The following is a 26,953-nucleotide window of genomic DNA, read 5'->3' as shown; positions in this document are numbered from 1 at the left end:
TGAACCATCCTTACATCCCTGAGGTAAATCCCACTTGACCCCAATGATCCGTTTAATGTATTGTTGAATGCAGTTTGCTGATATTTTGTTGAGGAATTTTGCATCTATGTTCATCAAGAATATTGGCCTATAGTTTTCTTTTTTTGTTGTCTTTGGTTTTGGTATCCAGGTAATGCTGGCCTCGTAGAATGTATTTGGAAACTTTCCTTCCTCTTCTATATTTTTGGGATAGTTTGAGAAGAATAGATATTAGCTCTTCTGTATTTTTTTAATTTAAATTCAATTAGCCAATATATAGTACATCATTAGTGCCAGCTGTCAAACTGATAATAATTTATCAGTTTTGTATAACACCCAGTGCTCATCACATCATGTGTCCTCCTTAACGCCCATCACTCAATTACCCTAATCCCCAGCCATGTCCTTCCAGCAATGCTCAGTTTGTTTCCTATAGTTGAGAGTCTGATGATTTTTCTCCCTCTCTGATGACTTCCCATTTTGTTTTCCCCTCCCTTCCCCTATGGTCCTCTGCCCTGTTTCTTATGTTCCACATGTTAATGAGCCCATATGATAATTGTCTTTCTCTGATTGACTTATTTCACTCAGCATAATACCTTCCAGTTCCAGCCACAACAATGTAAATGGTAAGTATTCACCCTTTCTGATGGCTGAGTAATATTCCATTACATATATATAATATACATATATATATGTATGTATATGTATATGTATATTATTATATATATTATACATATATTATTATTCCATTACACATATATAATGTACATATAATAATAATAATGTACATATATGTACATTATATATGTGTAATGGAATAATAATATACCATTATATATATAATGGAATATTATGGATATAATATAATAGAATGGATAAAGAAGTGGCATGTGTATATACATATATATACATACATATATGTATATGTATGTATGTATGAAGTGGTATATATGCATGTATATGTACACACCTATGCATATGTGTATGTATATGTATATATACACACATGTATATGTGTATATGTATGAAGTGGTATGTATATGTGTACATACATACATATATGTATGTGTATATATGTGTATATATACATACCACTTCTTCTTTATCCATTCTTCTATTGATGGACATCTTGGCTCTTTCTATAGTTTGGCTATTGTGGACATTGCTGCTATGAACACTGGGGTGCAGGTGCCCCTTTGGATCACTACATTTGTATCTTTGGGGTAAATACCCAATAGTGCAGTTGCTGGTCATAGGGTAGTTCTATTTTTAACTTCTTGAGGAACCTCCATACTGTTTTCCAGAGTGGCTGTACCAACTTGCATTCCCACCAACAGTGTAAGAGGGTTCCCCTTTCTCCACATCCTCGCCAACATTTATTGTTTCCTGTCTTGCTAATATTAGCCATTCTGATTGGTGTGAGGTGGATCTCATTGTGGTTTTGATTTGTATTTCGCTGATGCCAAGTCATGTGGAGCATTTTTTCAGATGACATGACACTTTATGTGGGAAACACAAAAGACTCCACTCCAAAATTGCTAGAACTCAGGAATATAGGAATATAGGAATTCAGCAATGTGGCAGGATATAAAATAAAAAATCAGAAATCAGTTGCATTTCTATATACTAACAATGAGACAGAATAAAGAGAAATTAAGGAATTGATCCCATTTATAGTTGTACTAAAAACCGTAAGATACCTAGGGCTAAACCTAACCAAAGAGGTACAGGATCCATACTCCAAAAACTACAGAACACTTATGAAAGAAATTAAGGAAGATACAAAGAAATGGAAGAACATTCCATGCTCATGGATTGGAAGAACAAAATTGTTAAAATGTCTATGCTACCCAGAACAACCTAGACATTCAGTGCAGTCCCTATCAAAATACCATCAACATTTTTCACAAGAGCCGGAACAAATAATCCTAAATTTTGTATGGAACCAGAAAAGACCCTCAGTAGCCAAAAGAATGTTGAAAAGAAAAGCAAAGCTGGTAGTATCACAATGCCAGACTTCAAGCTCTGTTACAAAGTTGTAATCATCAAGACAGTATGGTACTGACACAAAAACAGACCCATAAATCAATGGAACACAATAGCAAGCCCAGAAATGGACTCTCAAGTCTACAGTAAACTAATCTTCAACAAAGCAGGAAAGAATTCAATGGAAAAGGGACAGTTTCTTCAACAAATGGGGTTGGGAAAACTGGATAGCCACATGTTGAAAAATGAAACCAGACCATTTTCTTAAACCATACACAAAAATAGACTCAAAATTGATGAAAGACTTCAATGCGAGGCAGGAATCCATCAAAATCCTAAGGAGAACACAGGCAGTGACCTCTTCGACCTCGGCCACAGCAACTTCTTACTAGACATATCACCAAAGGCAAGGGAAACAAAGGCAAAAATGAACTACTGGGACTTCATCAAGATCAAAACCTTCTGCACAGCAAAGGAAACAGTACGCTGCCTCACATCAAACATAAAGACGCACTTCAGACATAAAGACACAGACTGAAAGTGAAGAGAAGGAAACACATTTACCATGCAAATGTAAGCAAATAAAAAAATAGAGAGTAGCAATACTTATATCAAACAAAACAGACAGAATCAAACAAAACAAAAACTGTAGCAAGAGACAAAGAAGGCCATTTACATGATAAAGGGATCAATCCAACAAGAGATTATAACAGTTATAAATATAATGCACCCAACAATGGAGTACCTAAATGCATAAAGCAAATTCTAACAGGCATAAAGAGAGAAATTGATGGTAAAACAATAATAGTAGGGGAGTTTAACATCTCACTTCCATCGATGTATAGATCATCCAGGCAGAAAATCAGTAAGGAAGCAGTGTCTTTGAATGATACTCTAGATCAGATGGACATAACAGATATAGAGAACATTCCATCCAAAACAACAAAATAAATTAGCAGTAAAGCTTTCTTCTATTACCTCATATTCTATATTTTATCAGAAATTTAAGAAACACAATTTGGTGAAATGCTTTTACTTAGCAATATATTTTATAAATTGATAGAATTTCCCACTGCATAAATGCCATATTTTTTTTTTCCAAATTGAGGATCTTTGTGTGTAGTTCCCCACTTTCATTCATCTCTTCTTCTTCTACTTTTGTTTTCCTTAGACTTGCTCAGTCAATGAATCCTGTTTTAAATAGCCTATAAAAAGTATTTGGGAGTACTCATATGAAAATGATGATTATTCTCATAATGGTGTCCTTCTTTGTAGGATCCAAATCTAAAAAAAAAAAAGTAATTGACATGTAAAAGCCACTCAGAAAGGTACATTCTTACATAAAATTTCAACCATAATCTATTATGGTTTTAACTTATCTATTATAAAATCAGGAGAGAGATGATCAATTTACAAAACAGCAAATGCAGAAATAAAAAGGGATTCATGCACATGGGAAAGGCAGACTACACATTTAGCCTTCAGAGTCCTCTTTCCATGGTTATGAATCATTCCAAAAGCACAACTGTTTAAGAATTATTGGCTGATAACACTGTGGAAAATAAGTCTGGATTTTTCTCCAGTCTTCAGTTTGAATAATATCCATTTTATGGATGAAGGGATCATGAAACCTGAAATGTTATTTATGTCACATTAATGCATATGTAATCTACTTTGGCACAATTTCAACTTCTAAATCTTCTGTAGGTGCTACAAATGAACCACTCACTTTGCTGATGAATAATTAATTAATTATACAGCTTTGGTTGGGATGATGAAATACAAAAGGCACTAGAAAGGAAACTAAGACCTGAATAAATGAAGCCACTGACTTACTTTTCTTCATCAGCAATTGCAATATCCACATAACCTCCAAAATGCAGATAGGAGGTCTGGGGTTTTTTGTCATCTCAAAACAGTAAGAAATTTAAAATAACACCTCTGATCTGCTATTATCAGATTAGAACTGAGTCCTAGGGAAGTAATCAAGGATATGCCCAAAGATATAATAAGGAGTCCTCAGAAGACTTTTTATAATAATGAAAGAATAAATGTGTAAAAACAACTAACTTGGTTAGCTATATTTGGTACATCCATATAATAGAATATTATGCAATCATTTAAAAACATTTTCAGAAAAATACATTATTATGGAAGGAGGCTCATCATATGCTATTTGGATGAAAAAAATGAGATTATAAATAGAATGACTATACAGAATCCCTTGTACATATAAGTTTCACACAATTCTAAAGTTGAGATGACTGTGTGATATATAGATATATGTGCATATAAGAAGCAAAGATGCATCCAAAACTTTGAATTGCTTAGCTCCCCACTAGAACATAATCTCCGTAGGACAAAGACTTGGTTTTATTCACCGTTTTGTCCTCAGTATCTAGCACAAGGCCTAGCGTGGGGATGACATCATGGTACTCAATGTGAACCTATTGAATTAAGGAATGGAATTTTTGATGAACTTAGTATTCTTTGACTATTTTTATTTGATAAATGTTCAATACATATATATACACACACACATATATATATGTTCAATACATATATACGTATATATATAAATGTTCAATACATATATATGTGTGTATATATACATATATGTTCTCTCTCTATATATATATATATGATTTTTAAAATTAAGACAAGGTTTCTACTTATGCTTCTGCTATTTTCATAATTACTCTGAGTGGGAGAGCAGATCTAGCTCCCTTCACAGGTGGTTTGGATCAATCTGCAGTTGTGATTAGCTAAAAATATTTTATTTGGACTTCTCCACACTCTTTTTTTTTTTTTTAAGATTTTATTTACTTATTTGACAGAGAGAGACAGGGAGAGAGGGAACCCAAGCAGGTGGGGTGGGACAGGGAGAAGCAGGCTTCCCGCAGAGCAGGGAGCCCGATGCGGGGCTCGATCCCAGGACCCAGGGATCATGACCTGAGCCGAAGGCAGATGCTTGACGACTGAGCCACCCAGGTGCCCCTTCCACACTCTTTATGTATGAGAATAAGGAAATGGGGGAACCTTTATCTTCCCAGATTTTCAAGCTTCCGTGTAAGAAGTCACCTCCGTCAACCAAAGGCAGAAAACTCTGGATTTCACTTCAGTGACTACTACAGTGTTACTGTTGCTCTTGTATCTACCCCCTACTCAGCATTCACCATGCACTTCTTTTTTTTTTTTTTCCTCAAACAACTTTATTGAAATGTGCCAAGAGTACATGGGCAGCACAAAGGTAATGAACGGGGTGAAAAAAAAAATCACATGTATCACCAGGGGCTATTCTAGGAGCACTAGGTTTCGTTTAAACCTTAAATTATCTTAGGAGGGGAGCACTACTGCTTTTCCCATTTTGCAGGTGAGAGACTCGAGGCTTAGGGAGATTAGCCAAGTTGCCCACAGTTCCCCAGCTGTTTGCTGGCAGGCGTGAGGACTGGAACCCTGTCCCCTGTGTCTCTCGGAGCACATGTTCTTTACCAGCGTATAACACACGCAAGGGGGGAGATCAAACACAGTGATACAAGGAGTCAAGGCTCGGTGTAGCTCTCCTTGCCTTCATTCCCCACACTTTGGCATGGCTTTTTCTTGTTGTAAGGAGAGACAAGGAAGAAAAGAAAACAGATACATTCCACCATCCCTCCCCCCATGCCTCCACGCCCGGGGGGAGCAAATCAAATGAAGTCTGAGAAGCTTCTAGAGCAGTGAGCTGGTAAAAGTAGAAGAAATGTCAGATAATAGTAAAGTACATGGGCTTGTAATGTAATGTTCTGGGCTTGGTTTTATGCAGACATTTCTTCTCATTATCTAGTCATGGGAAGAAAAAAAGAGCACCTCCTCCAAAGCACATAATTTGCTGCAAATGGGTTTCTCAGATAACCTCTATTTAGAACTAAACAAAATCCAATATATTTCACATGCTAGAATCTCGGCGGTGGAAATGAGTTATCTACTCTACGTAGCCTCCGTCCTAATTGCACATTAGAGTAACTGGGAATGATTTTTTTTTAAAAGATTTTATTTATTTGACAGACAGAGATCACAAGTAGGCAGAAAGGTAGGCAGAGAGGAGGAAGCAGGCTCCCCACTGAGCAGAAAGCCCGATGCGGGGCTCAATTCCAGGACCCTAGGATCATGACCTGAGCCAAAGGCAGAGGCTTTAACCCACTGAGCCATGCAGGTGCCCCGGGAATGATTTTTTTAAGACTCAGAGCCAGAGGTGGGGCGCTCCAGGTAAGTCCTTGTACGGTGAGAGCTGAGACCCTCAGCAACCCAGCCCTGCTGACAGCTCCCACTTCGGAGCTCTGCCACTCACTAGCCGTGTAACCCTAGTGTAGTTATTTCATTTTCCTCAGCCTTAATTTCTTAGCTATAAAATGAGGATAATGAGTGTACTGACCCAATGGTCGCCCACAGAGAGAATACCCAAAACACGCAGAACAGAGTCCGGGACACAGAATCCTCAAATATCCGCTATCACTGCGGGGCTGGTGGTGATGCAGATGATGCCCAGGTGATCTTTCTCACCTGACCCTGGGACCGTCACCTTTTACTCTATCCCAGAAAGCAGGGACCTAACTTCAACCCAACCAGGATCTTATCATTCTGACCGTGAGCAGCCTTCCCTGAACAAACCTCTAGAACCATATTTACTTCGGAACTCGCCACGGGATAATAATATATTTAGGTCCATAGAGGGAAGGAAGGCAGATGCCTCAGGAAGGACTGTACTCACCTAGGATTAAAATGAATTTCCTTTGGAACTTCCCTCGGGTCTGTAACTACTTTCTGGTTGTCTCTGTAATTAATGGGGTCATCAGGGATCCTGAATTTGGCCATCTGAATTTCAGAGTCACTCACTTGAGCACGGGAGATTCTTGCATAACCCAGTCTGTGGCAGAAATAGAAACAGTCTGTAAAGGTTTTATCACCGTACAGAAATCTGATGAGACCTAATAGACATCACCCACGTCATTAGGCCAATTTCCCCATTCATGACTCTACTGGGTACATCGCTAGAATTAGCTAGATTTATTATCCCAAATATTTATCTAAATACTGCTCTTATTATATGAATGAATAAGAAACATGCACACATTTAATCAACGAAACGCACACTAATGAATATTCTGGTCTCAACAAATCACCTATCACACAATTATGTTCTGCATCAGGAACAGGAATTCTCCAGAATGCCAGGAGGGTATGCCTAAATGCTTTCTTACCTTTCAAATACTATCTATTTTCTTCCACATTTACAACTCTAAAATAAAAGATTCTATATGTCTGAAAAAAAAAATTGCACATCCTGTTTTTGCTTAGAGCATTCCGTTCTCCACGAAATCAGAGCATTTTATAAGAGGCCCAGATGGGAAAACGGGGGAACCATGGGCAACCAAGAATTCATTTTATTTTATTTATATTTTGCCTCTTCAAAAAACAAACAAACAAACAAAAAACTAGCTGTGTCATTCATTCACTTATTCAGTGAACAAATATACATATCAAGTTTCTACAACACGCAGAGGCATCCTTCTAGATGGGGGGGAGAAACAGGGAACAAAACAAAACCCTTGTCCTCAAAGAGCTTTCAGTCCAGTTGGGGAGAACAAATCAAGTACGTGCGTACGTATGAAATCTATCAGGTGGTGAAAAGTACCCAAGGATCCCAGAGGAATTGGGTAGAAAGGACAGGGAATGCTAAGTGGCAGAGGTTGGTAGTTTATAGCAGATGGTCGGAGCAGTGACAGGGAGCAAAAGACTGAACGGAGTAAAGAATCAATCCAGACAGATGTTGGCAGAAGGGTGCTCTAGGGAAAGGGAACAGCCAATGCAAATGTCCCGAAGGAGACTGGGCTGGACTTTTCTGAGGCCCAGCGATGGAAGCGGAGTGCACAAGGGCAAACCCTCGGGGAGATGTGTTTGCACGCGTGTCAGGGATGGCGGAGGCCGGAGCTCTCCGCGCCGACCACTCGAAGGACTTCCCGATATTCTTCGGACAGTGAGAGGGACATCCGAGCGGTTCTGTGCAGAAATGCAGTGGCGGCTGTGTAGAGAACAGACTCCAGGGAAAGGGTGGGAGAAGGGAGAGCATTTGAGGCCACGGCAGTAATTTGGGTGACAGGCGGTGGGGACTGGAGCCAGACAAGTAGTAGGAGACAGATTCAAAACAAAAGCTGTAGCTACGTACAAAATAGAGACAGAAAGCCAGAGCTGGGGTGCATGGAGGTAGCAGGTCTGCCCACCATGAAGGGAAAGAGATCTGTGACAGCATCACAATAAGGTGTCTGACAGGCTGAGCTATTTGTCTAAGCTCAGGTCCCCAATCTGTGCAGTTCCCTGTCATTCTAGGTCACTGTCTCTAGTAAATCTAACTTTTGTTGTTTATCAAATCTCTAAGATCAAAGTTCCAACTCATGTCATAGATGCTGCCTTCCAGGTCCTTCTAAAAGTCCTTGACATTAAGGAACCAGACAATCCAAGTGGTCTTCTAAAACAAAGAACCTCTTATTATCCAGTAAGTATTTATTAAGTGCTTATGAAGTACACGACTTTAAATGAGGTGGCTGAGATCAAGGTTATAGAATTGGTTTTATAGACAGAAATCAAAAACAATAATCCCTAACTTAATTAATTTGGGTTATTTTAAACTTTAAATTCCAGTTACTTAACATACAGTGTAATATCAGTTTCAGAATCGTGATTCCACACTTCATACATCGTGCAGTGCTCATCACAAGTGCCCTCCTTAATCCCCACCACCTATTTTACTCATGCCCCCCACACCCCCTCTGGTAGCCATCAGTTTAGCTAAGAGTGTCTTGGTTTGCCTGCCCCTCTCTTTCTTTTCCCCTTTGCTCATTTGTTGCTTAAATTCCACATATGAGTGAAATTATATAGTATTTGCCTTTCTCTGACTTATTTTGCTTAGCATTATAATCTCTAGCTCCATTCATGATATTGAAAATGGCAAGATTTCATTCTTCTTATGGCCAAATAATATTCCACTCTGCGTGTGTATGTGTGCGCACGCGCGTGTGTGTGCCACTTCTTCTTTACCCCTTCATCTATTGATGGATAGTTCGGCTGATAATAATTTGGCGATTGTAAATAATGCTGCTATAAACATAGGGAGGCATGTATCCTTCTGAATTAGTGTTTTTGCATTTTGGGTGTAGATACCCAGTAGTACGATTCCTAGATCATATGGTGATTCTATTTTTAACTTTTTGAGGAACCTCCATACTGTTTTTTCCACAGTGGCTGCACTAGTTTGCATTCCCGCTGAGGGTGCAAGAGGATTCCTTTTTATCTATAGCCTCGCCAGCACTTGTCATTCTTGTGTTTTGGACTGGAGCCATTCTGCAGGTGTGAGGTGATTTCATTGTAGTTTTGATTTGTGTTTCCCTGTTGATGACTGATACTGAGCAATTTTTGGTGTGTCTATTGGGCCATCTGGATGTCTTCTTTGGAGAAATGTCTGTTCATTTCTTCTGCCCATTTTTAGTTGGATTATTCATTTGCAGAGTGTTGAGTTTTATGAATTTTGGATACTAACCCTTTATTAGATATGTCATTTGCAAATACCTTCTATATCTTCTCCCATTCCATAGGTTGCCTTTTAGTTACGCTATTTCCTTTGCTGTGCAGGAGCTTTTTATTTTGATGTAGTCCCCATAGTGTATTTCTGCTTTTATTTCCCTTGCCTCAAGATATATATCTAGAAAGTAGTTCGTACGGCCGATCTCAAAGCAGTTACTTCCTATGTTCTCCTCTAGGATTTTCATGGTTTCCTGTCTCATATTTAGTTCTTTCATCCTTTTGAATTTATTTTTGTGTTTGTTGAAAGAAAGTGGTCTAATTTCATTCTTTTGCATGTGGCTGTCCAGTTTTCCCACCACCATTTTTTGAAAAGACTGTCTTTTCTCAGGATTTTCTGTCCTGCTTTGTCAAAGACTAGTTGACCATAGAGTTAAGGGTCCATTTCTGGGTTCTTGATTCTATTCTATTGATCTATGTGTCTGTTTTTGTGCTGGTCCCATACTGTCTTGATGACTACAGCTTTGTAATAGAGCTTGAAGTCTGGAATTGTGATGCCTCCCATTTTGCTCTTTTTCAAGACTGCTTTGGCTGTTTGGGGTGTTTTTCAGTTCCATATAAATTTTGGGATTTTTTTTTGCTCTAGCTCTGCTACCTTTTCCATCTGTTGTAAACTAAATGTCTGTATCATCCCCCAAATTAACCCTAGTGGGCCATATTTGGAGATGGGGCCTCCAAGGAAGTCATTAAGTTAAATGAGATCATAGGGCTGGGACCCTGATTCAATACTGTAGCCACTCTGGAAAACAGTGTGGAGGTTCCTCAAAAAGATGAAAATAGAGCTACCCTATGACCCAGCAGTTACACTACCGGGTATTTACCCCCAAAGTTACAAATGTAGTGATCCAAAGGGGCACCTGCTTCCCAATGTTTACAGCAGCAATGTCCACAATAGCCAAACTATGGAAAGAGCCCAGATGACCATCGACAGATGAATGGATAAAGAGATGGTATATATACACAGTGGAGTATTACTCAGCCATCCAGCCATCCAAAAAAATATCTTGCCATTTGCGATGACATGGATGGAACTAGAGGGCACTATGCTAAGCAAAATAAGTTAATCAGAGAAAGACAATTACCGTATGACCTCATTGATATGTGGAATTTAAGAAACAAAACAGAGGATCATAAGGGAAGAGAGGAAAAAATGAAACAAGATGTATTCGGAGAAAGAGAAAAACCATAAGAGACTCATAATCATTGGAAACAAACCGAGGGTTGCTGGAGGGTGGGGGATGGGGGAACTGGGTGATGGACATTAAGGAGGGCACTTGATGTAAGGAGCACTGGGTATTATAGAAGACTGATGAATCACTGATCTCTCCTTTAAAACTAATAATACATTACAAATTAACTAATTGAGTTTTTTTAAAAAGATTTTATTTATTTATTTGACAGAGAGACACAGCAAGAGAGGGAAACAAGCAGGGGGAGGGGGAGAGGGTGAAGCAGGCTTCCCACCTAGTCGGGAGCCTGATGTGGGGCTCAATCCCAGGACCCTGGGATCCTGACCAGAGCTGAAGGCAGACACTTAATGCCTGAGCCACCCAGGTGCCCCAACTAATCAAATTTAAATTTAAAAAAAAATTTCTTTCAAGAAGAGACACCATACAGCATATGTGCGCACACGCACTCTCTTTTTCTGTCTCTGTCTCCAGAACAGTGAGAAAATAAATCTCTGTTGTGCAAGCCACCCAGCCATATTTAGCATATATATGTAAATATTTATATATTAAAAATCTGCCACCTCACTCTTCCAAGGGGAGGTGATAAAGGTCTTGGGCCACAAGTATACAGAGCCAAATGATCAGCTATTATGGGCACTGGTACTATAAATATCACTGTTCCTTAGCAACTCACAATATTTCCAACTTCATTTTATACCTACTTTAGTATATATCATAAACAGTTTTTTAAAAGCTCTAATATCCGCATTAAAACAACGAGTTTAATAGGAATGTAAACAGAAACAGTGTTTTCAATCTGGTATCACATACTTTACAAAACTCACACTTTGGCATCTCCCTCCCACCTTAACTCTTCGGAAACACCAAAAAATAATAGTCAAGCTATCTGTCCTACAGCCACATGGGCATGTTCTGGGCCTTTTGGAGTTCATGAGTATAATTATTAGTGTAACCGGAACTATCTTGGCAACTCAAGGGTCTCCCTGTCTCCTCCCAGGAAGCATATGAACCCACCAGGAACCAATAAGGGTCACCATTTTATCAAGTCAGATCCAACGTTCTCAGGAAGAGTCCACATGGGTGGTCTGCTGCCTCCCTTCCCTGCCCATACACTCCCCTTCACCTCTTCTCCCACCTCCTCACCCCTGCACACACGCCAGCCCTACCTCACTTTTCATCAGACACATCTGCCCTCCTGCCTTTGGGCTTCTGCACAGGCCAGTCCCTGGAAGGCTCTTCTCTCCGCCACGGGGCCCACTCCTTCAACTCTCAGCTCCAATGTCACCTTCTCGTGAGACCTGCCCAACCCCCATTTCCAGCGGCACCCCACCTCCATGCTCTGGACGCTCTTTCCCTCGCTCAGGTGCTTCCCACCATACTCATCACCTCCTACACTACGACACCATGGAACTGCGACTTTCTTGCCTCCGCCAGGGCAAGGATCCGGCTCGGTTTTGTTTACTGCTGGTGCCTGGCACATGTCATGCCCCACCAGTGCCCGTTGCCTGATGAATGCAGTGAAGAGGGGTTGGGCAGCACGGGACTTCGGACGGAGCAAGCCGGGACTCCGGGGAGAGAGACTGATCCTGTCACTCCGTCTCACCCCTAGAAGCCAACCGTGTTCTCTCATAACCAGAGACCACAGATCTTGCAGTATAAAGGCCACTTGGGGGTGATGAGTTCAACGTCAACTCCTAGCTTCAGGTAGCTGATGCCAAGACACCTCTGGGTGATGACCTGGTCTGCGTGGAGAAGGGACTAAGGCCAGAGAGGTCCAAACCTAGAAGCGCACATCAGAGTTCCCAGCACTGTCCCGAGGAGGGTAGTGAAGAGGCATCAGGTCAAATATCCCCCAAAGACTGTGTGCTTGCAGGACGAGAGCTGTGAGTTTCAGGGACTGTCTCCAGCGAGTTCCCGCCACTGACGAACCCTGTTAGCGGAGGGACCTGCGACTCAGTCCACTGTCTGCATGATCTGTCCCCGCTCACCTCTCTCACGTCCCCTCGGCTCCCATCGCACTCAACTCCAGCCACGCCGGCCTCCTCGCTGTTACCGACCAACACCGAGCACGCGCCACTCCGACTTCTGCACGTGCTCCTTCCCGTGCGGGCAGCGCTCTTCCCGGGGCGGACGCACACGACTGCACGCGGCTCTTTCCGGCCGCTGCCTGTCCTCTGGACCCTGGCACAGACGCCCCCCGACCCGCACTCCGCATCCCCATCCTTCCTCCCTGGCCTCATCCTTTCCATCACATGACCACCTGGCGCTCTCTTTCTTCTGCGCTTATTTTCTGTCTCCTTCCACTAAAACGTAAGCTCCGTGGTCATCGAGGATTGGTTTTGGTCCTGTTAGATCCCCACTGCTGAGAACAATGCCTGGCACGTGATAGTAGGTATTTAATAAATACTTGTTGAATGAATGAATGATTGAAAAAAATGAATGATTGGTCCCTTTTTTGGTATTAACCTGTTTTAGCTTTGTTTTAGGAAATAGGGCCTACAAAACAGATTTACACAGCTACAAATTTAATTTTAAGATCCTTTAGATACATCATATGTGGATATATATATTCACACTAATAAATGCATATATTGTATGGATATTATTCACTTTTTTATATCCGGGATATTTTATAAAATATAATTTACCTAGAGATCTCGCCATAATATAGTAGTGATTCCAACAAGCGAGTTAGCCTACTGAAAATTACATGATTAGAACTTGGCAAAGCTGGAATTCAGCCTAGGGCTTTCTTACTCTGTGATCCGTGTTTCCGCCATGCCCTCCAGTCCAGTCTGGTACCCTTCCTAACATGTGCTCACAATTATGTGCTTATCATGCCTAATAACTTATACAGTATCCTTTTTATATAATTAAGCTTAATTTAGCATTTAGGCTTTCTTAAATGATTAGGCCATGCCTTGGAAAAAAAAATGTTCAACTGTGTAACTAGCCAATGTTTATAAAAAGTAACAAAATTAATTGCTTCTATAAAGTTCCTCCTTCCAGGAGAGACCCAAAAGATCACAGTGATGGTAGATAATAAAACAGCAGCAACCAAAAACCTCTGCTCACCTGATCAGCCCTCGGTACATAATATATTCACACCATCTGTCTTGATCTGTGCTGTCAATATCCTAAATAAAGAACAGAGGAGAGAACGTTTAAAGCATAAAAAACAATGCCCTATCCTGAATCGCCAAGCAAATGTGTGAAGGACAGTAATAAACATGCATTTTGTGCACACAGTTTTTTCTGCCTCACTCCTAACGATCCGTTAGGATCCCAATTATTTGTTCATTCTACAGATATTTCTGGAGCATCTCCTGGGGGCCCATCTCGGCCCTGTACTAGGAGCTGGGGGTACAAAGGTGAGGGTTGGTTGCAGAGGTGGGCCAGAGAGCTGGCTCCCACCGGCTTTCCAGGTCTTTGACTCCAACCAGAATTTACTGCTCAACCCCCGACCCCGAGTGGTTCTCCGCAGTGCTCTGTATACACCAGCTACACCCTTCCGCATAGTTGCTTCTACGTCTCCAGCCTCCCCTTCCCCAGCAGAGGCCTCTTAATCACGCTGGCTCCCTGGTACTTAGCATGAAGCCTGGCATTCGGCAGGAGCTCAGTCTGGGTTTGTTAAATTGAATCATTGGAAATAAACACATTTGGGGAGCAATCATGAGTCTTTCTGATGTTGAAAGCTAAAGACCAGTGTTATTTTTCATCAGAGAAGCAGAACATAAACATATTCTTTTTCTGTAATGTGCTGGGAAAACACTAAATATGGAGCTTTTACACTGAACAAATTTCCATCTTCTTCTTTTTAAAGAATCCTATAAATGAAAAAGAGAACTGACTCTTGATCTTTTCTCAATTTTACTGTTAAAATTTAACTTAAAGCAGGTTTTTAAATCCCTAAAACGCTAGTATCTCTTTCTTAATTTTTTCATAAGCTTAATGGCGAACACAGGGACACTTGTCCATATTTATTAGGACGTACATGTCACACTTACATACACCCATGTACGTGCCTTGGCATACATGGGAAAATGAAAATACATTTTTTAAATTAAACTTTAAAATGTTAAGGATGAAAAAAGCAAATAAATTGAAAGACTACTATCTGGTTTGCCTTGGAAAGAAAGAAAAATTTAGTCATTCCCTTGTATATACAGGGAATAATAAACAATGAATACATTTAACAGTCATGTTTTAGATTTTTTAATGATGCTGTCAAATTTGAAGGCTGCAGGATTCAAATACTCATTTCTTAAAGAGAAAAATCTGTTCATCCGAGCATCTATGATTAAAACTCCTCTCTGCATTAATAAACTTCCTAATAGAAAAAGCTATAGAAGAATCCACTGCCAGTCTTGACACAGCATCTGACCAAGGTAGTGGTAACCAACAGAGGATTAAATAAAAATCAAATAAAATCTCTCTTCTTTAACACCGTCCACATCCCTTGCACACACAGAGTATAAGAACTCCTTCTCTTATTAGGATGCATTTTTTCCCTTAGATTTGCCAAATGTTGTGTTGTCTAACATTCTCTTGCACTTTAGAGACCATGTACTTACACAATTATCTTATTTGATTTTATGCGTACATCCACATGTACGGAACACACACACATAGCGAGCATTTACCGAGTGCCTCGTCTGTACAAGACTGAGGGCTCTGAGACATTATCTTCTATTTTGTCCTCATAACCACCCCGTGATGCAACTGGTATGATTATCACCACTTCACAGATGCGGCCACTGAGGCCTGGAGAATTTCAATAATTTGACCCCAGGTCACACCGCTGGTAAGTGCGGCCCCTGTTGGGCTAGTGAGACCACATGGAGACAGAGGCCCAGCCAACAACCAGCACCAAAGCCCCAGACATGTGAATGAGGCCATCTTAAACCCCCACCAGCCACCGCCGCCAGCTGACTGCCCGGGTGAACCCAGGCGAGGAGGGAAAACCACCACACAACCCACAGAATCAAGGGAATCTTAAACTGTTGTTGTTTCTAAGCTACTGTGGTTTGAGGTGGTTTGTTATATGGCGTTTAGTGACCAATACAACCTTTTATTCTTCTGACTTCTCCTTAATCTCTGTTTGTTACACAGTGCTTGGTGACCGATACAACCACCTTTTATTCTTCTGACCTCTCCTTAATCTCTCTTCTGAGGTAATTCCCTCACCAGCAGCCTCCCCCAGCAGCCACATTAAATGCAGCCTTCCCAGGGGACCCCCCTCTCGCACTTCTCCAATTTCGTAACCACGTCATCCACTTCCATGGTTCCCATGACCCCACAGACGGTGGCAGCAGCTTAATCTCTGTTTCTAGTCCTGACTGCCCACCTCGATTCCAAATCCGTACACCCGGCTGCCTGCTGGACATCTTCATCAATATCCCACAGACACCTCCACTCAGGCTAGAGCTGAACTCATGGTCATCCTTGCGGAACTCTTCTTCCTTCAGTGTTCTCTTTAGTACCATTGCCGTCATGAACCTTCTGACAGAAGCCCAAATCAGGGGTCCATCCTGACTTCCCTTGCCGCTTCATCCACTGTCGCCGAGATTCACCCGTCTCCCAGGTATCGGACTGCCTTCCTCCCCCAGTTGTAGTATTTTTAGCTGTGTGTATATCAAGATTTCATAGTGAAGTCCTGACCTCCTGTACATCGAGGTGTGGCCATGTGACTAAATTCCAGTCCATAAAATCTAAGTAGACGTGTCGGAGGTCAGTTTCCTGGCATTTGCCTTTAGAGATGACTTGCATATGCTCTTGGCCCCTTCTTTTCCCCTCCTCTGTCTTGCTGGCTAGAATGTGGCTGCTGCCATCGAGAACCACGAGGCGAACCTGGGAATGCAGGCTCTGTAAAGTGAAGCCACAGGACAGAAGGGGCACATTCCTGACACCCTGGAAGGCACCGGTACTAAAAGCACCTGCCCAGACTTTTACATGAAGAAATACATTGCTCTCCTCTGTAAGCTACAGTGGAAACCCTCATCACACCCTGGTCCTTCTCATCTGTCTTTCCAAGCACTTGGTAAAACGGGTAAGCCTTTATCTCTGCAAACAGCTCAAGACATGATGTTGAAAGCAAAAGGTAAAGGACCCAGAAATCTACATAGGGCTTAATGAAATATTACAATTCTATATTTCATGATCAGTTCATGCATTTAACATTCCAGTGCACATATGTACCAAGGATTTGATTTGTGTGTCAGTTCCCTGGAGTGTGATAGTATCTGGGGACATTGACAAACTGAGGTTTTAGACCCGAACAGGTAGGGACTGAATCCATGACGGAGGCCCTGTATGGCTGGTCAACCCACCTCTCTGTAGATTTCCTTCTGTGTTTTACTCTCAGCATCATAATGAAGTCACATAAGGTAGCAGATTATATTTCCTAACAAGGCTACAATAACCCACTTTCCACACGGCATTCTTCTAATTTGACTTTGATACTCCTCCCATGGAAAGATGGGGTTTCTGTCTCTCCCACTTAAATGCGAGCAGGAGTCACATGAGAGCGGAGGTCATGCTACGTAACCCACAAGGCTGGAGTCCTATAACGCAATACAACTTTTTCCTGATTCTCTGTGGGGCATACTCTGAGAACCCAGCTGTCTAGAGGGAGGAAGCCCAAGCTAACCTGTGGAGAGAAACCAGGATTGCCAACCGCCAGCACCAACACGCTACCTGGGAAGCATCTGCAAAGTGGACCCTCCAGCTCCCAGCTGAGCCTCCCAGCTGTGGGACACGGAGATGAAGCCCCCCCCCCTGCCCCCAGCCCTGTCCACACTGCAGATCCAGGAGCCACAGACAATAGCTGTTGTATAAAACCAGCATGTCTCTTGGTTTTCTGTGCAGCGGTATATAATCAAAATACCTATTAAATTGTTGCACTGGGTTGTTGGGGTTTTTTTTTAACATGAAGAAGAAACATTTTACCGAAGAAATCAGAAATCCTTTTAAGATTATGTTACCTTGACGTTGCCGTGTTCAGTGAGCTGTCTATAATCTCTGGAACCAGGTGCTGAAGTGACGTAGCCCAGAAATATCACTTGCTCAGAGCTCCTTTTCAGTAGTTTTGAAACAGCAATTGCCTGAAGTTTCCTGTCAAGGTCATCTCTAAAATGCAAAAATGTACTTCTTTATTGTATTTGCAAGACAATTCTTAAAAAGCGCTAGTCTGTAAGTTCCCAAAGAATATCTTTCCACAGTATGCAAACCCCAAGTAATTCCTACTTGGATGAATGAATTAACGCTATGCAAATGCACAAGACAGAGACACCGCACTTTGGCCAGGCAGGCTGACAGACTCTGGACGAAGAATGTGATCTTTCCCCACATATCAGTTGAAGTCAAGTTGATTGAAGTATCTAGTCAAAGACAGCATTTTGCTCGGGTTTTCATCAGAAGAAATAGCATCAGTAATCTAAGAGCTGATCGCCAGTGTTACAGCTAAAGACTAGTAGGCAAAATAATAATAATAATAATAATAATAATGATAAAACACAATTTAGAGAATTGTTAAAATAGAAAAAGAGCCAGAAGTACTGGTAAGAGGAAAATTCACAGACCACACCCGCTTTATGGAACCTACTCAGCTCCATCAACTGAACACTTTCTAAAAGCCTCTTTGGCTCTTCTGGTCAAATGCTGGCTAAACATGATGCTTTTATTAGGCTCAGCACTGTAGATGTGTCACCGAGATAATTAGGTAGGTACATCATGCATTGAAGGGGCCTAAAGTCAGTCTGTATAGGGAAAAATAGGGATATCATATTTGACATTATCCAGCCAGGAAAACGGAAACCACTCTAGGTGTTTCAAACAGGCAGAATTTAGTATAGGAAATTAAGTATAGGAAATTGGTGACCTAGGTGATGGGAAGCAGAAGAGGAATCAGTGAGGCAACCAGAGTTTAGCAACAATGAGAAGCCAGTACCACTGGTCGGGCTAGAGAGACAACAGGAGGAAATGATATGCCCAGAGTCTGCAAGCCAGCCCTGACTGATGGGAGATGGTACTGAGGGGGCGGGCGGCCCAGAAGTTGCTGGGGCCACCTAAGGAGCAGTTAGAGCCACAGGAGAGACTCAGCTGCTGCCAGAGACAGCAGAGAAAGAAGAAAGAGAAAAACAAGAGAGAGAGAGATGAGAAACTCCTTGTGTTCTGTCCTCTTCCAGGCCTCCAGCCTTGCACCAGTGCCCTCCATAGGCTAAACCTATCCAGGAGCCAGAAGGCAACAGAGTTGGGGCACCTCGTTGGCTCAGTGGGTTAAGCCTCTGCTCATGCCTCAGGTCATGAGCTCAGGGTCCTGGGATGGAGCCCTGCATCAGGCTCTCTGCTCAGCGGGGAGCCTGCCTCCCCCTCCCCTCTCTCTGCCTACTGCTCTGCCTACTTGTGATCTCTCTCTCTCTCTCTGTCAAATAAATAAATAAAATCTTAAAAAAAGAATAAAAAGAAGGCAACACTCTGGGAAATGTGGTTCCCTGCGATGTTTAGGCAAGAGGGAGACAAGCCAGTAATGGATCCAAGAGCAAATAGGCAGTAGAACCCGCATAAGCATCTATAGAGACAGGTAGCTGATAATGACTTAAGCAAAACAAAACAAAACCACAAATAAATAAATAAATAAATAAACAAACAAACAATGACAAAGGCAAATAGAGATGGCCAAGAACTGTCAAGATCAGAGAAACCTCACTGAGGTTTCAGGTAGGATCTGAAGGCAGAAGTAAGCCTAGATAAGAATGTACAGACAGCTGAGTACTATTAAAAGATGTCTCAAGAAATAGAAGGGTCAAAGAACTGCCATTTGTTAAATGTCTTTGCTATTGAATATTCACAATCAATGAGAGGCAGGCATTAGCTCGATTTTTAAATGAGGCTGAGGCGCGTGCCTAGGGTTATTTTGTAACTTCCATGTCCTGCTCTGTTCTCGGCCCTCCTGTGTGCCCAGAGAGGCTTATCCATGCAGAAAAGCATCTCCTGGGCTCTCTCTTTTCTGCTGATATCCAGTTAGGTTTGGCCATTTGGAGGCACCAGCAGGAGATAAGAGTTTGGGAGAGAGAGAAGTTTGGGTATTTCTTCCCCAGGAGCTGTATTCGTTATACTTCGTGGTCTCTCTTCCCGACTGCTATAGTATCTCTTATCTGTTCTTCTGACCCTTGCCATCTTGGTGAGTCGTTTCTTAACTAGGTCTGAGGTGATTTCTGTTCCTTCTGAAACACACAGCTGGAATTCAGATCTAGCCAAGAGAATTCCAAGGTCACTGTACCACAGAGAGTGTTTTCGTGCAAATATATTTTAGCAATATATTATTGGGAAAAAATCTATGCATTTGGTTTCACATTTTCTTAGGAGATTAATTTCATTCATTGATAATAGTAAAAATAAATAGTATGCTGGGGTGCCTGGCTGCCTCAGTTGGAGCAACATGTTGACTCTTGATCTCAGGGTCATGAGTTTGAACCCCATGTTGGGTATAGAGATATTTAAATAATTTTTTTTTTTAAATAGTGTATGTATGAGTATAAAGAAAGGAGAGGAAAGGCCGGAGGAAATGTGATGGGGAGGGAGTGAGAGAGAGAACACATCTTCTGTTTCCTTACCTGTTAGTGTTTGATCAGCCCAATAACCCTATAATGTGGGCTGGGAAAAATAATTTTATCCAATTCCGAACAAGAGGACTGGAACTCGCTGAGGTTCTCTTACAATAGGACCAAAATTGTAACTACAGACTACAAGTTCTGCACTCTTTCTTCTATGTATATTTATGATGTTATAAGAAAAAAAAAAGTGGTGATTACCTGGTGACTCAATTAATTGCAGAAAATAACATTAATTTTAGTTACGGTGTACACCTAAATGCTTCTAAGGAATGCTGCGATTTCCTATCTGTTGGTGGTAAAGAGGTATTTGTGTAGTTGGTAATTTAAAAATTCTTGTTGAATCAGCTAATAACATGCATAAAAATTCCATAATTCACTCCTCATATGACTTCCTATTTGTATGCTCTAATCACTAGGAAATGAAATCTCTCAATATTTATTCACATAGTGATTTTTTACTAGTATTGTAGAAAACAACGGCAAATGGAAACATGTAATGGTAGCTTCTCCGTTTATTCAAAGGATGACCGTCTTCACGTCACCTGTTGGGGGGAGCTACAGTGCTCACGCACAGGGTATCAGCAGAGCGGTGACTCCCGGGGCAAAGACCATGCCTAGCTCTGTGCCTGGAACACGGCAGCTGCTTGATCTGTGTTTGATGAGGTCATTCTTTTTCACACTATCCAACAGACCTTACATTTAGAGTTCTCTGATTTGGTTTAATAACAACGCCGGTATGAACTAAGCACTTACTATATCCATGTATTTTGCATGAGATAATATCTCATTTAATTCTCATAAGAACCCTATGAAATCAGTATGTTACAAATGTGACAATGGAGGCCCGAGACAATTAAATAACCTGGTGAAGGATACACCTCCAGTTAGGATTCAGACCAGAGGGTCTGATTTCCATGCTTCCCACGGTCTGGAGTTCCATGCTTCTAGCCACTCAGATACACCGATTGCCTCCCTGGGGTCACCGCTGCTCAGGCTTAGATAGCGTTGTTGCTGCCATTGCCACTGCACGTGTGCACACAGGTGTGCATGTCCTCACGCACGCATGGTGTATGTGTGCGTGCGTGTATTACCAAATCAAGTGAACAAGCCAGAACATGGGAAAGGTGTGTGGATCAGAGAGCTTTACATACGCGGTTGATAGAAAGTTAGAAAAAGTAACTCTTCCCTCCCCTTTTCCAAGCACCTTCTGAGGGCTCTCTTTTCTCTTCTCTTTCAAGTCTATTTACATTTTGGAGGTTAGAAGGAGTTAAACATGGCAGGAGGAAAAAAGCAAAGAACAAATGGGAAGGGTTCTAGTCAGCCGTTTCTTAGATGAAGACCTTGCAACTTGAAACACAAACGCTCCTATTTTTTAAAAGCCAAACCCAATGCGATATAAGGTCAGCAGAATGGGTTTTTGAATGCCTGTTCTTGTGATGTGAAAATTATTGAGAGAAACAGAGGCGCTTCTTCAAACAGCTTTTTAAAGGTCTTCAGAGACCATCGGTATCATCTGTCCTCTAAACACCCTTCCTATTTCTAAAGAGACACGCAAGGGTCCAGTGACGAATGGTTCACTTTATTACATTTGGATGGTTTGTTTATGTTACTGAGCTGTGACTTAGCTCAGAAGATATTCAAGTATGCCTTCGCAGATCCAAAGAATGCTGGGAGAGAACCAGAAAATACGGGAGCAGACACATTGGTTTTGTTGAGGCGAAGCTTACAATACAGCGGTATTATTCTGATGGTCCTAGTGTGACTTTAAAGCTCTGTGGCCTCTTGTCGTTGATGTGGACAGGACCTGTATGCCCTGTCTCATAGCACTTTAGGTTAGTATTTTTTTTTAAGATTTTATTTATTTATTTGTCAGAGAGAGAGATAACAAGTAGGCAGAGAGGCAGGCAGAGAGAGAGGAGGAAGCAAAGCAGGCTCCCCGCTGAGCAGAGAGCCAGATGCGGGGCTCAAACCCAGGACCCTGAGATCATGACCTGAGAGGCTTAACCCACTGAGCCACCCAGGCACCCCAGGTTAGTATTTCCAATTGTTATGACAGAATGTTTAGCATGGCGGAGTATAAATTATACACTTTTATCTTTACTTTTATGATATACAGTTGGCATTATTCATGATTTATTCAGTACAAAGTCACTGGCTGTAAGTGTCTTCCTTCGGGGATAAATCTCACTCCCCATTCCTCATGTCTCTTTACTGAAGGACTTGCTTAGAAAACCACGCCTGGCCTCTCTCTCACACCTCTCACTTTTTGGGAGGACTTTCCTAACTAGTTGAGTTTGGCAGAATGAACTGGGTGCACCTGCCTCAAATCCTCCCCCTCTCCTCTCTCTGCAACCTGCCAGCTTGTAGACCCGGTGCTTCTGGCATATTCTCTCTACTGAGGGGAGAGTTTGACGGGGCAGACTCTGCCCCTCCCACTCGGTCTGCGGCTCTGGGGGAGTCGGTTTCCTGTATTGTTGGGGGGATGTTTCAGCAGGCCCCTGGGGACAAACTTAAACCGTGCCGCCCACATTGGCTTATCAGAATTAAGAGAGAGTCTGATCTCCCTGCCAGATTCCCCTGCCTACCCATTAGCGGACTGTGAGAACAGGAGGTCAAAGGGGATATCGTTTAGTACCCTCAAATCCCAGCAGTAGTAATCCTGTAGGAAAAGAGAATTTCCTTTTTCTGTAGTCTGGTTTAGCATGTGGCCAAGTACGAGCCGGCCTCGAGCCGGGTCTGCCTCACGCCGTGCTGCACCATCCTGTCTGACAAGTCATCTACCCTCTCTCAGTCCACAGTCTTTATCTGTAAAATGGACTATAATGGTCCTAACTGTGTACAATAATGCACTTAGCACAGCACCTGCTCAGCCACTATTGGCTCACATGGGACCCTGGTCACGGCCCTGGACCCTCACTAAGGACCGCCTGCATCTCAAAGGTTTCTATGCCTCATTCTTAAAACCAGCTACAGATGGAAAAATGCTTGGGGAGTAAATTAAAAAAAAAAAAAAAAAAAAAAGTCAATGTATGGAAATCAAAGTAGTGTGTTAATCATATTTCTTGGGATTCGGGTACTATGAGAAAGACGGAAGAAACGCACTCGTGATTCCCAAAGTGTGTCACCACAAAATCCACGCATTTGCCCGAGATGTTCACGGTCAGTGTGATGGCTGGTGCGATCTCGCCCTCTGGTGACGGAAGAAGGTGATGCTCCGATCGCACAATGGGAAACCGGGACAAAACCATGATCCTGCGTTGGAATGAAAAGAAACATGCACATCACCGTGGGTCCCACCATATCACGGAGACAGGCGTAAGCTCAGGTGTTAAAAAGGGACATGTCACACTTCAGGCAAACCGCTGAGGGCCATTTAGAGCAGGAACGTGCAGTCGGCTAGACAGGGCAATAAATCTCCACTCTTTAGCATGTCTTGCTGTGTCCCTAAGCACAATGCCATCAACTCTGCTTTACTAAATGCTACAGAGACACAGAAAGGGCAGACTTAGTATTACACAAAATCCGTTTTCCTGGCATTGTTACTCTGCCAACATATTTGCATAAACCGTTCTAATATCGATCGGCACATTTGGGAATGTACAGTCTTGCCAGCAAGGACACAGTGTAACAATTCACAAAAGTAGAAATTCCGAATTGTCTGATAAAGATAGGAAAACGTGTCCTACCTCGCTCCACGACCAAGAAGTACGTATGAAAAGGATGAGCAGAGCTCTGGCCTCCGCCAGCGCTCTTCCCCCGCCGCATGAGGGCGAGCACTGGCCCCCGATGGAGTCCCTCCAGCAGGAGCGTCTCTGCAGCGACCTTACAGGAATCTACACACGTGTCCAGCTGGCCTCGCCCCACTGGGCCCTCCAGGCTGCACACAGCTATCTACTGGACGTCGCTTAACTAACCCAGAGGCACGTCAAGTTCAGCACAATCCCATGGCTCTGCCCGGTCAGTCCTATCCCAATACACAGCGTCCTCTCTACCAGACACTCAGGTAAAAACACACCGATGCTGCCCTTGTCCCTTCCCGGCCCCTGACACCTCAACCACCAGTAAGTCCTGTCAGCTCTGTTCCAGAGTAGTTCCAGAATGCGCCCCCTTCTCTGCATGTTCAGGGCTCCCGCTGTCACCTCTCACCTGTCCTAGGGCCTCTATCTCCTCACCTGTCTCCTCGCACACTCCCACTTTTGCCCTCAACAGGCTCTTCCAGGAGCAGCCAGAACGAACTTGTTAAAATGCAGGTCAGATCAAATGGCTCTTATCTAAAACCCAGCCAATGGCTCCCCATCAAAACTGAATTACTCAGTCCTCAGCATGGACTATGGGGCTCTTTAAGATCAGGGGCCTGCCCCTGACCTCATTTCTTACCAGCTGCCCCTCTGGCCCCACATTCAGGCCCACCATGCCTGATCCTGCCTCCAGTCTTTAAACTGACAGTTCTGGCCTTTTCCCAAGGCTGGATCCTGGGTCCTCCTCGGGGTGGGGTCTTCCCAGTGACCATTCTGACCATGCCCCAGCCCCTCCTCCCCAGTCACTTTCCTTTTCTACCTAGCACTCACCACCATTCGAATTCTTATTTATCTCCGTGTGTACGTGTTTGTTTTCTGTTTCTTCACACTGGGACGTAAGCCCCATGCACCCAGCATCGGGGCAGACAGGCTCAGTGCTGAAACCTCAGCTCCTACACGGAACAGTTTATAACCCTGAAGAACTTAAAAATATCCAGCAACAGGGACACCCTTCAAACAATCACAGAATGTGCATTTCTTCCACACCTCCTCATCCCCCCAGGAAGTCTCCTGGGACATACTCATAGGACGAAGGTATGACAACATGAACGTTCCACTCGAAGTCAGGGCCGCCTGGTGTTCGGGGCTGTGTTCCCAAGGTACACTCACCCCCACGTGTGATCCCGCGTGCTTGGGCCAAAGTCAGTATAGAAACCCAGCTTCTCTCCTAGCCACATGGTTAAGTCATTGTTCCCAATGTAAGGCTTAGAGGCATCACTCTCCAAAATGGTTATGAAATCTGCACCTATTCAGGAAAAAAAAAATGCACACAGTGAGTAACCACAGCTGGCAAAAGCAATTAGCAAAACTTTATTCTTAAACTCTTTGCCTTTCCTCCTAAGTAGAGAAAAAAAAAAACCCCACAAAGTAATTTCTAATGAGTCACTAACGTGAAGCTGATCAAACCTGAGCCATAAAAGGAGTTTTCCCATGTTTAGAATGTAATTAGAACATAGGATACCTCGAAGAAATTCAGGAGAGGATAAAAGCATAGTTTCTAAATTTTCAAGTATTTCTAACCTCTTTCCCTAAATTTCAAATAAGCATAATACCTTTCTCAAATAGCCAGATGATGCTCAGAAATACCAGAGTGTACGCAACAGCATTTAGTCCTGGGCTTTTCAGAGCCTGGCCAGAGGTACCTCAGAGGCCCACAATCAGGACAAAGGGCCATGGAAATTTCTCAGTGCACATTAGAATCGTACAGACCCCCAGCAATTCTCAGGAGACGTGGTCATCATTAAGAATAAGCAGCACAGTTTAGTCCTTTCTGTGTCTTGCTCCCCGCTCATGAAGCTGATCTGCATCTGGGAGAGGATGCTTTCTACATGGATGAACACCCCAGGGCACAGAAATTTAAAAACTGGCGCTTTGGCTCCTGCGAACAATCTGCTTTACAAAGGAGCATCGCTCTGACCCGGTCTGCCTTCTAACCCAACTGCTTTCTGATCGCCAGCAGTGCGTCCCCGAGCAGCAGAAGCCAGCAGCAGGAGTATCTCTCAGAGCGCAGGCAGGACAAGAACTCCCTGCAGATACTCCGGAGGAAGCTTTGCTCAGAACCAACGGAACGTATCGCTTTCAAAGACAGATGTGGTCATCCTTCTGCAGCTGCCTCCCCAAGGAAAGCCTTTCTAAGAGATTAGTTTACGACCCAGCAAACCCGCCTCCTATTACTTATGATCTTGTTCATAGATTTTTTTTTTGAGATCTTATTTATTTATTTGAAAGAGAGAGAGAGCATGAGAGGGGAGAAGATCAGAGGGAGAAGCAGACTCTCCATGGAGCTGGGAGCCCGACACGGGACTCGATCCCAGGACTCCAGGATCATATCCTGAGCCAAAGGCAGTTGCCTAAACATAAAAGCCACCCAGGCACCCTTTATGATCTTGTTCAAAATAAAAATTAACAATAGTAGTTTCTCAAAACCTGGAACTAATTCCAGGGAAAGACTTACCTGTTTGATTGAGTACTTGAGCTGATCTTTCTAGACTGGACCATCCTTCATTGTCGTAGCCAAACCTAAGAGGCCAGATGGCGGCTGAGACCTCTGTGGTTGGTGCCTGAGGAATAGTTTTAAGGGGAATTTAGGATGACTGTGCTATCGTGAGTGCTGTGAAGTGTGTAAACCTGGTGATTCACAGACCTGTACCCCTGGGGTTAATAATACATTATATGTTAATAAAAAATTTAAAAAATTTTAAGATGACTATGAACAATGGCAGTTTTCTCCACCTCT

At 42.7% G+C, this 26,953-nt stretch overlaps 1 protein-coding gene across 1 annotated transcript in view; it reads right to left on the bottom strand.

Moving 5' to 3' along the window:
• Positions 1-2,963: 2,963 nt before the first annotated feature.
• CWH43 (cell wall biogenesis 43 C-terminal homolog) overlaps positions 2,964-26,953 on the bottom strand; it is a 55,362-nt gene continuing 31,372 nt past the window's right edge. Inside the window, exons 10-16 of the mRNA XM_004764943.3 lie at positions 26,672-26,777; positions 25,327-25,462; positions 23,522-23,671; positions 17,789-17,933; positions 13,881-13,942; positions 6,752-6,907; positions 2,964-3,288 (exon numbers count right to left, since the gene is read on the bottom strand). Of these exons, the coding sequence (XP_004765000.1) occupies positions 3,210-3,288; positions 6,752-6,907; positions 13,881-13,942; positions 17,789-17,933; positions 23,522-23,671; positions 25,327-25,462; positions 26,672-26,777 (834 nt within the window). The 3' untranslated portion in view covers positions 2,964-3,209. The remainder of the gene's footprint in view (positions 3,289-6,751; positions 6,908-13,880; positions 13,943-17,788; positions 17,934-23,521; positions 23,672-25,326; positions 25,463-26,671; positions 26,778-26,953) is intronic.

The sequence above is a fragment of the Mustela putorius genome, unplaced genomic scaffold (genome assembly GCF_011764305.1).
Source record: "Mustela putorius furo isolate JIRA1106 unplaced genomic scaffold, ASM1176430v1.1 tig00000430_pilon_pilon_pilon, whole genome shotgun sequence".
In the NCBI taxonomy this organism is placed as follows: domain Eukaryota; kingdom Metazoa; phylum Chordata; class Mammalia; order Carnivora; family Mustelidae; genus Mustela; species Mustela putorius.
This window is presented reverse-complemented; position numbering and strand designations above follow the sequence as displayed.